Source organism: Chenopodium quinoa, unplaced genomic scaffold, assembly GCF_001683475.1.
Source record: "Chenopodium quinoa cultivar QQ74 unplaced genomic scaffold, ASM168347v1, whole genome shotgun sequence".
In the NCBI taxonomy this organism is placed as follows: Eukaryota; Viridiplantae; Streptophyta; class Magnoliopsida; order Caryophyllales; family Amaranthaceae; genus Chenopodium; species Chenopodium quinoa.
In genome coordinates, this window is record NW_018744304.1 from 164,702 (window position 1) to 179,983 (window position 15,282).

A 15,282-nucleotide genomic window follows, 5' to 3' on the forward strand; every position below is an offset into this window, starting at 1 on the left:
TTGAAATTATTTCACTAAATACTAAGGGTTCTATTGGTATCGTTGTGGTTTTCTGTTTTTTGGTTTTTTGTTTCTCAAAAGCATATGATATACGTCAATAATGAATCAACAATTAGTCAAATTAATTAAAATCATGATAATTTTGAAAACTTACAACAGAAAAGTGGATACACTTTTTTCTTGTTTCTTGTTTTTGGTTTTTTGGTTTTCAAATAAACAAAAAACATCTATATCTATATAATATACTAAAATAACCACCAGAGTTATCCCTTAAATACACGTGTCGCATTCACAATAAAAAATCTCCCGCCCCAAAACTTTTTATTTTTTTATTTTTTTCCCTTAAAAAATAACATGATAAAAAAATTAATGAATAAAAAATTTCAATTATTTTAAAAATATTTTAAATTACATAGTTAACAAGAGAGTTATAAGGGTAGACATTAAACGAATTCAAATTTCAAAAAAAAAATTATATATTCTGTAAGTCATTTTATTTAAATTAACTTCATTTTAATTGACTTTAATTATTTAAGTCATATTATTATGAATCCGAGCATTGCAGTATTGCATGGGGCAAAACCTAGTAAAATAAAACAATGTCAAATAAGTCCTAAGTATTACTTTTTTAAGATAGGTACTAAAAAAAACGTAAAAAATACTCTCTCAATAGAGAGCGGGCGTATGGCAGCGGCCAGCAGGCTAGTGGGTGGTGTGGTTGGAAAGGAGAAAACCAAGATCAGTTATATTCGATTATTCGTTGCTTAAAATATGCCAACTGCTTTATCCAACATTTTTCATTTTTTAAAAACCGTTAACATCATCAATACAATTGCGCATCACTACTTTCCGTTTGTTTACCCCACTTAGCGTAATCACAAGCAAAGAACAACACTCACTAAAGTAGGATTTTCTTGGTACACTCAAATGGGGTTACTACTCATAAACCAATTTCACAGATGTTTTTTCTTCTACTAATCTTCTTTGATCGATTTTTCCCACAAAATTTGTGCCATTCATGGAGCCTCCAACCGGAATTTGGGCTTCTCTTTTGCAGTTTTTACGCTTTCTCCCTTTTTTTATCGGTCTTCTTCTTCTGGGTACAATCAAAGGTTTGTCACCAATTTTTTTTTTAATAATTTTTGATGGATTTTTAATTAAGTTAATCTTTGTTTGGTTTTGGGTTTGATTTTTTGTTAAATTCACATATATTTTTCAAGAGTTCGGAATAATTTTTTTTGGGTAGTCTTGTTGAATGTTGAAGATTGGTATAGTGTCATTTTATTGTGGTTCGGTTAGGTTGATGAAGTGTTTGAACATTTCAGATAATTAGGTGCCCTGATGATTATTAGAAACATTCATTTTTTTTTTTCTGACGGGATTAGAAACATTCATTTTGTTATGAAATAATTGTGATTAATGTTTCAATGCAAAAGAGCAATTCTTGTTGTATGGCAATGAGATGGTCACATTACGTTTATGGCATGTATTTTATCCCTCTGATTAGAATATCAAATAAAGGAGAGATATGGAAGGATCTCCAACATCTCTAAGATTGGTTATTAGATTTTGGCTTATTAAAAGTTTGATATGTTGTTGGAGATAGTTTGGAGTTGAAGTTGTTCCTTGTATGTACTTGAGTTAACTGGTTATTAGATTCGAATGAGATATTAGTAGTTGTGTGAAGTTTCCAAATCTTTGCTGTTTTGGTATTTACTTAGGTGTGTTGAGTTTACTATTTTTTACTTTATTTAATTACAGAAGTTGAAGCTATCCTAGTTTTTTTTTTGGGATTTATAAGCTGAGGTTTAAGAAACCCTGTCAGATTCCTATTTGATAGGGAAGTTGTGATATGTATAGGAGGATCTATCAAAGACAGTCATCCTGATTTTTCAGAAGTTCTGCAATACTTGATTGTAATAATAAAAAATTGCAAATAGCCAAAGAGATCAATAATGTCTATGCATACTCTTACCAACTAATGACAGTTAGTACTATTATAATTGTCACCAGTCCATTGGTGACAATTGACGTGTATGAGGGTACTTGGAGTGTAATGCGGCGAAAATTGTAGAAATAGATGAGGGTGTATGTACATTTCTCATTTGGTTAATAAACTCATAGCAAATAGAGGCATTTGGTATATAGTATCATTCACCCCAAATACTTGTAGCAGATTTGATACATGTGATGGTGTATTTTTAATAGTAGATTGGGCTTAAATCTCTTTTTTTCCCACTCCTATATGCTAATTAGTGCAGCATATTGAGAATTAGAACTGATTAAATTATAAAATATTGAAAAAAATATTAATATATTAATTTATTATGTACAAGCGGTACAACTAATAACAAAACAAACTTTTGTCTGTGTGTCTACGGGTGCATTTTTATTTTATTTTCTATACGTCATAAATAAACTGCCAATAGAGAACTGATAGTTTACCAAACAATTTTGCAAACTAGTTATCTTTGTGCCTCATTACATTTGTTATCTCTGGCTCTCTGCAATGTGTCTGATTCCATGTCTACCGAACAACTTGCTGTCCACCATTTGCCAAATAGGGCCAATAACAGGGTATATATGACTGTAGATATGGTTTAAAACTGAAATACCTAATTTTTTTCTTCAAATATTAACTATTTGTTTGCCTTTCTGTGTTAAACAGATTGTACTTGTACTTTTGAACCAGTTACTAAATCCAAAATTAAACAGAAAAACTTCTAATATTTCTGCAATGATGCTAATCTAATCTCCTATCTAACTCCTAGATAGGGCCTTAAACTTGGCAAACTCATGATAAGTGTTTATTCTACTATGTTTTTCCTCTGGAAAAATGATACATATCTTCTCACTTCAAACTTGAAACACCTAACAGATTGAAAAAAGACATTCCTCCAAAGCTACATCTTTTACTTATTCTTCCCATATATTTGATTTGATACTGGTCACCCCTATGATTGCCCCTTGTGTCTCTTGAGATGGCTGGTTCAAGTGGCTGAAGGCTTTTAAATTTACTTTTTTATATATAAATAATAAGCTCTTATCCCTCATGCTATAGCAGTGTCAAAAATTTTGTTTTCGTATTTTTAAGATCTACTTATTTTAAAATGAATTTATCTTCTTAGTATAATGTCCTACCAGTAATTATATCGTATCATTTCATTTTAGATTTTATTTTTCTAAAATGCTTTTACCAGTCAACGGTCTTTAGTCCTTACCTATGATCCAATGACCACTGACCACGTGACCAGTAGTTTTGCAACTCTCCTTATTGGTGATGGCTTAGTATTAAAGTGCACCTAGTCGCAAGGCGCAGTCAGGCACGAGAGCTAGAGCCTCAAATGCTGGCTGGTCGCGGCCGTGACAATGCCTGTGACATCACCCATGTTATTCTGCTTCATTTTCTTGCTTTGCTCATTTTGTTCCTTCATTAGTGAATCTGAAATCCACTGCATGTCCTTCAGACTGTACTAAATGTGTTGGACTTGCTATACTTGACATTTAACACTAAATTTTAGCATCTTCCATATGATTTGTTAGCTTACTTGTAAAACTGATGCAACTCTTGAGTTGTGACTGGGAAAACATACAACCAATTTTTAACATTAGTAAAAGATTTTTGTCTATTAAAGAATAATTAATGGAGTCTTAGATGTTTAGCCGCATAAAAGGAACTTCACGTCATATATAAGGTTTTATATTAAGGATCAAGTTCTTAGTCTGCCTAATGTAGCATGCCAGCAAATGAAGGTATCTTTGAATTCTTTATTCTAGATCTTTAAAGCCAATTTATATATATTCTCACTATTTTAAAACAATGAGGTTTTAGTGTTCAGATAGAGCCACTATATTCCATTGGTTCTTACCTCTTAGCTCGCAATTAGACTTCATTAGATGATGGTTGCTTGGAAGTTTAAAATTAACTCCTGAAGTTCCTTGGTTTGTGAGCTAGGGGATAGTAATCAGATATCTTTCTTTCTTTTTAGGTTAATACATGTATCAAATGAGCCATACCTAATTTTATGGATGCATGCATTCAGTTGTAAGGTAGACTTTATCTATCTTGAATTTAAGAAATGTGAATTTCTTATCTCTGAATCTGTGGCTCTATTGTTCCCAAGTTTAAGAACCTTGTTGCTTGATTACCACTGATTTGGTATTCTCAGATGTCTAGTATCTAAGGAGTTAAACATTCTTTTTCATAATTGCAGGTGTAGTCTGTTACAGCTTACTTGCATAAACTTCTGTTTTTGAAGTGTCAATACCCCCCTATCTTCCCCTATAAAAAAAAGAAAAGAAAAGAAAAAACTTAGTGAGCCTTGGTTGTTGTTTCCTTACTTGTAGTAGCCAACTAGCCATACATTATACTGATTTAAATTATACTGACTGAAACATGCTTTCACATCCTATTACAAGTATTCCTACTATAATCTACTGTATACTTATTACTTAATTCTAATTATTATAATAATAGTGCCTAGGAATTAGAAATGAAAATATAAAGTGGAAAAAAGAAATTATCATCAGAATTGATTCAAGTAGAGGTTTCACAAGTTGTCTTGAAAGTAATAGGTAATTTTAGCCTGTGAATACTAATAGTCTAATATTTCTTGCAGGTATATTGTTTTGCCCTTTGATATGTTTGTTAATGACTGTGGGGCACAGCGCACTCATCCTGGGTCTTTGGCCAGCGCACCTTTGTTGGACATATTATTGTGTTGTAAGGTGCTTTGAGATGTTGAATTCAGCTCTCATATAGTGTACGTTTGTGTGGAAGTATACTTTCTGACCATTTTCCCTTCTTTAATGACAGAGCTAAGCAAGTGGGACCTGTGTTGAAGCTTGTGTTGTGCCCTTTGATCTTTGTTGTTTTAATTATCTGGCCTGTGGTTGGCATTGTTTCAAGTATTATAGGAGGTGCAGCATATGGCTTTCTTTCACCAGTATTTGCGACGTTTGATGCTGTTGGAGAACGAAAGGAAAACGAATTTTATCATTGTGTCTATGTATGTAATCAAGTGATTTTTTCTGAATTCACCGCCAAAAATATGAAATAGAACAAATTTAGAAATTATCGCAATGCTACGACATCCCTTTTTTAATACTCTCTGGTAACTAACTCTATAATATTTGTAATGATTTCTGCTCATCTTGCAGGACGGGACTTGGAGTACAATTCTCGGTTGTTTTACTGTTATTAGAGATTTCAAAGATGTTTGTTTTCATTCGTATTTTTCAATCATGGATGACCTACGAGATCGAGGTCCTCCAGATGCAAAGTATTATGAAATAAGGTTAGTTTTGGCTTTCATAATTTGAATATATATAGCTATCTTATTTTCATACTCTTTGTGGCTTTCAATAATTTTACAAGTCATGACACAGTGGTCATTTTGTAAGCAGATTTTGTGCAAATGTATCATCTGGTAGTGATGTGATTTTTAGTCCGAAAACTAAGCCTCACAAAGATATGAATCTAACCTAATTCTATACAGAAAATTCACCAAGAATTAAGCAAGAAACTTAGATTAATTAATCAAGAATCCACCTAATTAATTAACCTAGATGATTGTTTTAACTAAAACAAACAAAACAGCAAATTGGAATCCACCAATCAAGAATTTAAGTAATCCAACTGAAACAAAAGCAATAAGAAATATTATTATGAATGTATGACTAAACTTGTATATTATTCGAAGATTACAACCCTATATTTATAGACTCAATCAACTATCCTAATCCCACTTGAATTAGAATTCTAATCCCCTAACAAAAACCTACGGATTGCATAACTTAATCAAGTTTAGATAACTTTAATTTAGTTATTTAATCCTACTTAAACTCTAACTACTCTTAAGATAAAACTTGCCTATTTTATCCTAACTCAAGCTTGCACTCCAAGCTATTATTGACGCCTACTAGACTAAAAATAATTCCTAATCAACTTAGGAACTCACTTTGCTAAAAACAAATCCTAATCAACTTAGAAACTTGCTTAGCTAAAACTAGTCCTAATCAATCTAGGAACTTATTAAGCTAAAACAATTCCTAATGCAATTAGAAATCCTAAGTGCTTAAAACAAGAAAAACCCTTTCAAGTGAAAGGTAAAAACTTGTAAGCAAAAACCTAAGTAAAGACTCACAAAATAAAACTAAGGAAAAGAAATCATTCTTTTCATATCGCCGCCAGAACACCACTTCACGCGCCACCACTTGTGACACGCGCCACACCACCTTGTGGCTGGGCTCAGTCCGGTGCCGGAGGACAGGAGCGTGGGACCCATCTCGGCGCGTGGCCGCCTGTATCGTCGCCGGAAGTGAACTGCGCAACTTCTTCGTTCTTGGAAATCATGGTTCTTTCTTTCCAATTTAAGCTATTGAACCTTTCCTTGATCATTTCCTTGTTTGGGCAACCTATAATGGAGTTGTTTAGACCATCTAAAAGTACATTAGATTCTTCAAAAGAATTAGCTTCTTGATTCGCATCAGGTAGGTAGCTCAGCATGTGTTTTCCTTTACCATTATGCATATGGCTACATTATTTGATTTGTGCTTGTAGGCTTTATGCCTTTATGGCCATTTCATGTGCTTTATTTCTCTTACTACTTCTTGAGATACTATCATAAGAGGTGATGTTTAATATCTTGGATTGTTTTTGTTGTATTTCTTTTCTTTCAAGATTTTAAAACAATATTTGTAATAAATACAGAATACTTTATCTTCCTGGAGCAATTTTAGCTGGTGTCCTTGGTCTTTTGGTTGATATCCCAGTTATCACAATCATTGCCTTGTTCAAAAGCCCTTACATGCTTTTTAAGGGGTGGAAACGTTTGCTACACGACCTTATTGGACGTGAAGGTCCTTTCCTCGAAACAATATGTGTCCCCTTTGCTGGTCTTGCTATTCTTCTTTGGCCACTAGCTGTTGTTGGAGCATTGATGGGTTCGATGGTTTCCAGTGTCTTTCTAGGTGCTTATGCAGGGGTGATTGCTTATCAGGTTTATCTTTTGAAACCTCTTTCTCTCCAGTTTTAGTTATTATTTAGTGATTGTTTTTCAATGGCATTAAGTTAATTTTCATGTTGTTATCCTATCTTATTGGTTTTCCAATTTCTATGTTTTATAGTTTTGTGTATTTGGAAGCTTTTCTGCAACCAGGCTTAATATTGTAGAAAATAGCGAGTACTTATTGTTGAAAATAGACATCGCACGAATGAAATTAGAGATCTTGTTTTCTGTAAGTAGAAATGGACCCTATTTCCCACAAGCCTCCACGTTAGTACCGCTGAACATTTACTTTTAATCAATGGTGCTATTAAAACTGTCTCGATTAATTTTTCTTAAGGCATTTTAATAATATATTGTTAGTATTGGTCGGAACCTTTGCCTTAGATTAATTTAGGGTCTTCGCTCTTAGGCCTTTTTTTTTAAGGAGGAAAACCTTCTCTGTGACTTGAGCCCAGCAGACCATTGAGAAATGAAAAAAAAAAATTGATCTTCATTTTTCTTAGACAGTGCCCTCAAGAAGAAATCATTCTTTCATGTGTTATCTTGCCAATATCTTAGACAGTGCTAATTTTTGGAAAATCATTCTTTCATGTGTTATCTTGTCAATATCTTAGACAGTGCCAATTTTTGGAAAATCAATGCATACAAGTATTGAAAATAGTATAGTGCACCCAGGCTCATGGTGCGCCCGTTAAAACTAAAAAAGGCGGAAAGAATATACTAGTGTTTGAAAAAGAACATACCTATGTTTGACAAAAAAACATGTTTGTGTTTGACAAAGAACATGACATTACAAAAAACATAAAATCTTTACAAAAAGAACATGATAATATATTAAAGAACATGTTCTTTTGCATGGTTACTCGGGTGGTTGAATGTGTTTGAAAAAGAACCCTATGTTTGAAAAAAGAACATGTTTGTGTTTGACAAAGAATATGTTTGTATTTGACGAAGAACATTAAGTCTTTACAAAAAGAATATGATAATACATTAAATAACATGTTCTTTTTCATGGTTACTCTAGTGGTTAAATTTAACATTTATTTATTTATTTATTTATTTATTTATGTTTCCGGGTGCACCAACCACGCATTATACAAGTATAATGTTTTATTGAGTCAATGAAGCAAATTGACTTTTGAATTGGTACAGGTACTTTCCCCTGTTAAGATCTACTTTCTTTTCTTAAGATATTAACAGACTGTTCCATTGATCTTCTTTTTCCACCATAATATGTGATCTAGTCACAATTTCCTTGACAAATCTTACCTTCCACATCCAAGCCGACAATATTTTCCATAGATCAACGCTGTGAGCAGTAATTTGAAGCTACTCTCAAATTGCCGTTACCTGAAAGATCTTAATATTCCTGGCCTCATTAGAGGAATAAAGTAACAACAATTAATAGCGTAATCAATATACACTCAATTCAGTCTCATTACCTACTGTTGTTGAAGGCAGCACAATTGCCAATTGCAGCTCAAGATAAAATATTTATGATGCAAAATTAAATTCAAAATTTAACTGAATATCTGTTTTATTCTTGAAAAATGGAACTAAATCTCAGAAAGGAAAGTTTACATGAATTGACAAATAAAACAAGCCTTTCTTTAGTTTCTTATTTTGCAGCTTTAATGACGTGCGAAGTTCAAGAACCTTCTAGGCACAGATATCTTAAAGATAGAGAGATAAAGCTGAGTTCACTTAGAGTAAAAGATAGAAACAGAGAGAAATTTGTCACCCTTATCGTTGACCTCAGCTTAGACTTTTCTTACCTTTTTCAATTATTCTAGTACAGAGTTTTTGATCAAAGAACAAGCATCTATATTAATTTTTAATAAAGTTAAGAATAAAATCTAATCCGCCTTACGAAAACGGAGGCTTATTTCCAAATATGCTTTTGGAACTTTTTGTCTGGAAACTGGATTTATATTTTCTATTCGTCTGATAGGAGCTGAAATTATCACAGAATGAACTCTGCCAAAAGTTATTTTTTGTCGTAAGATGGCATTGACACACCTTTTCATTTCTTAATATTGTTCCAAGTGTGTATTGTGTAATTTTTTTCTTGCTTCTAGTTAACTGTCTTTTTTATTTTATTTTTTTTCCTGTCAAAACTGTAATTCGTTATATGAAAAAGTGTGGTATAGATGAATTCATCCTAGCAACTTAAGTAATGTCAACGTGTAAGAAAAGCTTTGAAGTCTTGGTGGACTTTTTTTTTTTTTTTTTTTTTGACAGGAAGTCTTGGTGGACTTCGTTATACCACACTAAGCCATTTAAGGATGGATTGATTTCTCACTTCTCAAGGTCGTATTGTAATAAGCCAGGCTGTTTCCTTGGATTTCTGTACCAGTTGACACCATGCCACAGTTTACCCTTTTTCATTTGTTGAGGCAATTGATCTTACAATTCATAGTTTGGGAATAGTAGATAAGAAGTTTGGGATGAACTTGTATCATTTTTTGTCACTAACTCATTGATTTTCTGAGGTGTTCTATCTTCTCAATTGCAGGAGTCTTCTCTCATGATGGGGCTTCGCTATATTGTGGCTTCCCTGGCCATTTATGACGAGTACAGCAATGATGTCCTTGACATGTCTGAGGGAACTTGCTTTCCAGGGTAATTAAATAAAGCTAACCTTAAGGATCATTTATGTACATGCAATATATTTACAACAACATTTAAGCCTTACTCATAGTGATGCAAGTTCATGCAAAACATTGATATATATAACTCAATTTTCCCATAATCAGGCTCTCTTATCGGAAGAAAGATCCATCAATACAGACTCAATCCCGTACACCATCTTTTTCAAGGCCCAATTCTTTCCAGAAGATGCCCTCTCATAATGGTTCTTTTAAGCGTCCTACGGTCGACTTAAAGCCAATTGAGGTACATTATTTTGATGAATCTTTGCAATGACTTTGTAATGTAGCTAGCCTCAGTTTATAAAATCCTTATAATTTGCCTACAACACATGTAGTTACTAGATGGCTTGTTTAAAGAGTGCCATCGCCATGGTGAAGTGCTGGTTTCTGAAGGGATAATTTCCATGAAGGACATTGAAGATGCAAAATCCGGCAAAGATAACCAGGGTGTTTTTATCATTGGTTTACCTGCGTATTGCATCTTACAAATGCTTATACAGTCGGCAAAAGTTAATTCACCTGGTTTGCTGCTAAGTAAGTCATGCTTTTGCTTGTGTTCTCAATTTCTCATATACTTTCAGAAAACCTGAACTTAGGAACAAACTGTATTTATATGTTTGGTTTTGGTTGTGCAGGTGATAACACTGAAATAACTAGCACTAATAGACCAAAAGATACGTTCTTTGATTGGTTCCTCAACCCACTTTTGATCATGAAAGAACAGATTAAAGCAGAAAATCTTTCACCAGCATTGGAAGATTATCTTGGTAAATTGGTTTTACTAAGCGGATATCCTGAGAGACTTCGAAGTTTTTGCACTGTAAACATCTCTGAAAATGAAGTCAAAATAGCAGAACTTGAGGCATTGGCTAGAAGGTATTTGCTTGAGATATTCACTCTTTGATTATATGCTCTTGCCATTCACTTAAGCATTTCTGTCTTAATGATATTTAAATCAATTCTGGACCTCTAATAATAATTAGTCATGGGTCAAGTAAATAGAGATATTGTGGAGATACACTCCTTTTTCTCATTATGCATGTCATGTACTCGTATATCATTTTTGAATTGCTTAAGTTTTTTCTTAGCATCCGTAACTTTTTCACGACAACGACGTGTCATATACTTTTTAAATTTATCTTAGTATATACTTTTATTATTTTATCCCATTAGTGTTTTATGAAATGTATTGATTTCTTTGCTAAAGTTGTCTCAAACCTCTATGGTTTTTATTCTAAACGTTTTTACCACCTCTTTAAACTTTCTTAAATTCTATTTTTGTTCTCTTTTAAAACTCCTTTTGGTTTACTTGGATACTCTTTTTTCTCACTTTACTCACCTTTTTAAAAACTCTTTCAACTAAATATCTTGTTATGTCCCCTTTTTAGATCGTACGGTTCCTTATGACCATTCATGTTAGCTGATCCCAATCATTTTGGGACTAAAGTTTTGTTGTTTTTGTATCCTTAACTTTTTCTATTTACACTATTGAAGGCTTCGAGGAATCACAAAATCAATATCAAGATATCCTACTTTCAGGCGCCGTTTTGAAACTCTTACCAAATCTTTATTGGACAATATGGCAAAAAAGAGTGGCAGAAACCATGCAAGCAATGGAACTGGATCAGCTCCAAGGACACGAAGTAGCATTGTTCGATACCTAAGTGAAAGATCATTTAAACGTAGTAAAAGTGATAGCAATTCTGATATTGATTTCCATAATCCCATTGAGAAGGATGTGGAGATACAACGATGATCAAATTGTGTGAGTTCGTTTGTACAGAATTGTTGTATTGTATATGCAATTTTAACTCAGATTTCAGAGGTCTTTGATCTTTATTTTAACGCGTTGATAATCTTAGTAAAGTTGTATAATTTAACAATCATGATACTCTTTACTCACTTCTTCCTTGCATATATGATTTAGTTTTGAAATTTTCATCTATAACCAGTTTCAACAATAAAGAAAAAAGTATATTAAAATCCTATGAACAACGAATGCACACTGTAATCTAGATAAAGGTTATTATGAAATGAATTATTTTAATCAAATCTTATCTGCTTAAATTTTGTGTTATATGGTTAATTTTGTTTTGAAGCTTGTGTAGTTTGGTTTTGAAGCTTTGTGTATTTCTGCCTTGAAGGTTGTGTTAATTTGTTTTATTGATATACTGTGTTATTTTGTCGAATTTTGGTGAAATTTGTTTTGTATCTTTTGTGACTTTTGGTGAAATTTGTTTTGTATCTTTTGTGAATTTTGTATTGTATCTGTTGTTACTTGGTACTTCGTAATATATTTTGAAACTTGTGTTATATTGTGATTAATTGAAAATTCTACAATGTCATTCTTTAAAAAAGGCACCACAATTTGTTGATGTGGCAAAATTTGATTGGCCCATTAAGTATTTTTTTTTATTTTATTTTTAATGTCCATAATATATTTAAATTGTGTTGTTTTTATATATTCTTTTTAATACATGTATTTTTTTTAAGAAATACATAATTATAAATTAATTTTCGAAGTTATAATTATAATTAAAAACCCCAATACTAAAATTGTTCATCATTGTTCATCAATGTTCTTCATTCATGTCATAGATTAACCACCCATTCCCAAAAGCATTGTCAATTGTTGACAAATTTTCAAATCCGCCATAAATCGGGATTAAAATTCGTATATCAATTGTGTTTTTGCGTTCCGTTTTTTGTAGTTTTTGATTTTAGGTTTTTGTTCATTAAAAAAATCTCATTTACAATCTCATTTTTAAGCATTTGTTAAGGACGAATCACATAGGTGTTTTGCAATGTCGCGGTGGCCGGCGACATGGTCATTTAGGTTGAATGATGGGAGTTCTTCCGACTATATAATCGGAGAAGACAACCTTTCGATTTTTTTCTTTTCGAGCCCCTTCTGTTTGATCCATAAAATATAATGATTTGTTCGCGAACTTGTTTGTGGCTTAGGTAATGACCTAAACTATTTTTGGTTATTACATAAGGAAAACAGTGTTTTCTATAATCTGTTTGTAACTAAAACTGAATTTTTTAGGTAATGGCCTAAATAAATATAGGAAATTACCTAGCCACAAACAGATTACAAAAATCGCAGATCTCGATTTTGGATCAAACAGGTCTGCGAAAAAAAAAATTCGAACTCTAAATCACATAGCACACCCTTGTTATTAGGGATGCCAATGGGGCGGGGCGGGGCAGGGCGGATGTTCGTTTTCCCATCCCCATCCCCACCTAAAATTTTCATCCTCATCCCCGCGGCGGGTCTAAAATTCATCCCCATTCCCGCCTCGACGGGTACAATTCCAAAACCATCCCCACCCCAACCCCCACTTGGATATCCACCCCCACCTAATCCCCACCTAAGACCAGCCTAATCCGCCTCCCAAATACACAATCCTTCATAATTAATAAAGATTGCAAAAAGAAAAAAATTATTGTTATATTACACATTTTTTTGGTTTATAATATAAGTGTATTACAAAGTATTATATTTACTATTTTATTTTACATAATTTTTTTTTATAAAACAGTATAAAAGTATATAATTTTGTTTTTAAAAATATATGGATGTGGGGATAGGGCGGGTACGAAGTGGGGTAGGTGGGGATGGGGCGGGTACGAAGCGGGGCGGGTGGGGCGGGGCGGGGATGGGGAGGGTACAACCTAAAATCCACCCCGCCCCATCACCCATGGCGGGTATGGTTTTTATCCCCATCCCCGCCCCACCACCCGCCAAACCAAGATCCATCCCCGCCCCGTTGGGGCGGGGATGGGGCGGGTCTCCTATTTGACCCGCCCCACTGACATCCCTACTTGTTATCCATTGATCGTTAAAAAAATGAAAGATATATGTTTTAGATCATCATAATACACGCTCCTAAGGCTAATCTCATCCTCAAAACCATCAAACAACTTGATTTTTACATAAATCAAAATTATCAATCGAACATAATACGAAATATGTATACAAATCATGGAAGCATATTCGAAACCCAATAAATCCGATCTTTGGACGGAATTTTGGTCAGAGTTCCAAATAGATTATACAAGATTTTGGGGGTGGTTAATTAAGATTATTAATGAAGAACAATGATGAATTTTTTAGTTTCTAAATTTAATTATAATTTAATTTCCGAAAATGATTTTAAAAAGATAAAAATAGATTTTAAAAAACTATAATTATGTATTCTTTAATAAAATACATGTATTTACAATTATACATACATGCATGTATTGTACATTTGGGCTTTTAAAAATAAATGAAAAATTGACCAATTATAACATGACATATCATCATGTTATGGTGTCATTTTTTGAAAGATGACACAGTAGACCTCTGATTAATGTTTTGTGATCTTATTTCAAACTTTGTGTAAATTTGTATTGAAATTGATGTAATTTTATGCAATTTCTAGTGCTATTTTGTTATCAATGTCATTTAAATCAAATTGTATGTTATTTTATTTAGTTATGGAGTGTTATATTGAACTTTTAAATGAATTCATTTAGAGAGATTTTTGCTTGTTTGTAGTAATTGAAGGATGATTTGAAGAATTTTCACAAATTGATTGAAGAAATGTAGTGAAAATGTGGTAATTGATGTTTTATGGAGGTTATTGGAGGAAAACATTCAAAGAGAAAAGTAGAGATTGAATGTATAGAGAAAATTGAAATTATGTGTTTGAATTATATAGGCTATCTTTTTTTTTTTTTTAAATGTCAATTCTACGTCTAAGTTGACGTGATTCATTGTATTTGTTTCTTTTTTATATTTAATACACGCATTTTATTGTTTGTATGTTACGTATGCCAAAAGTACCAAGAGTATGGTACTCTAGGAATACCTAATATTATTGATTGTATGAACATATCAATGAAATTCAAATACTTAAACTTGGGTATATTCTCACAAAACTCTATAGTAGATGTCGCATACTGCTATGTACCACTAAAGCAACGTACTGCAATGTACCACTAATAAAGTTAATTAAATATATTATTTATTTTTTGTACTTTTTAAACATTGTTAAACTTTAGCTAAGATGTTGTATTGTTTATTGAATTTATTAGATTGTTCGATCGACCTTGGCTAAATATCATCATACTCGGACACTATACATGTATTCTTTTGTCATTGATGACATTTATGTAATTTTGCAGCTTTAAAAACTTTTTTTTTTTTTGAATGAATAAGCAACTTTAAAAAGTTTTGTTTACTATTAAAGCAATTTCAAATATACTGTTTTTTGAATTATTTCATTTATTTTTTAAAAAAAATTCATCAATTATTTAAAATTAAAATTTAAAGCCAATTTATAACTTTATAAGTTCAAAATTACAATAATTTTATGCAACCACTATAACAAGATTAGTCATGTTTTTATTGAATTTCATGAAAGCTTAATAACCATAACCTTTAAGTATAATGACCATTAATTCTATGTATATTTATAGTTGAGATTCAATGAGAAGGTTGAGACGGATTAATATATATAGTGTTTGGGGTAAAATTACCCTATGCTACGTGGCCCAATAGCATGCTGACACGTGTCAGCCTCAGAGAGACCCAATGGGATCCAATCCACTCCTGACACGTGGCACCATAA

At 32.5% G+C, this 15,282-nt stretch overlaps 1 protein-coding gene across 2 annotated transcripts; it reads left to right on the forward strand.

The window, feature by feature from the left end:
• The first annotated feature begins 744 nt into the window (after positions 1-744).
• On the forward strand, positions 745-11,547 carry LOC110695607 (uncharacterized membrane protein At3g27390-like). 2 transcript variants are annotated; one of them, XM_021872813.1, is made up of 10 exons: positions 748-1,112; positions 4,620-4,728; positions 4,817-5,009; positions 5,161-5,297; positions 6,713-7,001; positions 9,526-9,632; positions 9,767-9,905; positions 9,997-10,195; positions 10,297-10,537; positions 11,156-11,547. In XM_021872813.1, exons 1-10 carry the CDS (start codon positions 1,019-1,021, stop codon positions 11,415-11,417), a joined length of 1,770 nt encoding a protein of 589 aa, XP_021728505.1. In that variant the 5' UTR covers positions 748-1,018; the 3' UTR covers positions 11,418-11,547. The 2 variants fall into 2 exon arrangements, with proteins under 2 accessions (XP_021728506.1, XP_021728505.1); XM_021872814.1 differs by lacking the exon at positions 4,620-4,728 and having other exon boundaries at positions 745-1,112; positions 4,918-5,009.
• The last annotated feature ends 3,735 nt before the right edge of the window (positions 11,548-15,282 follow it).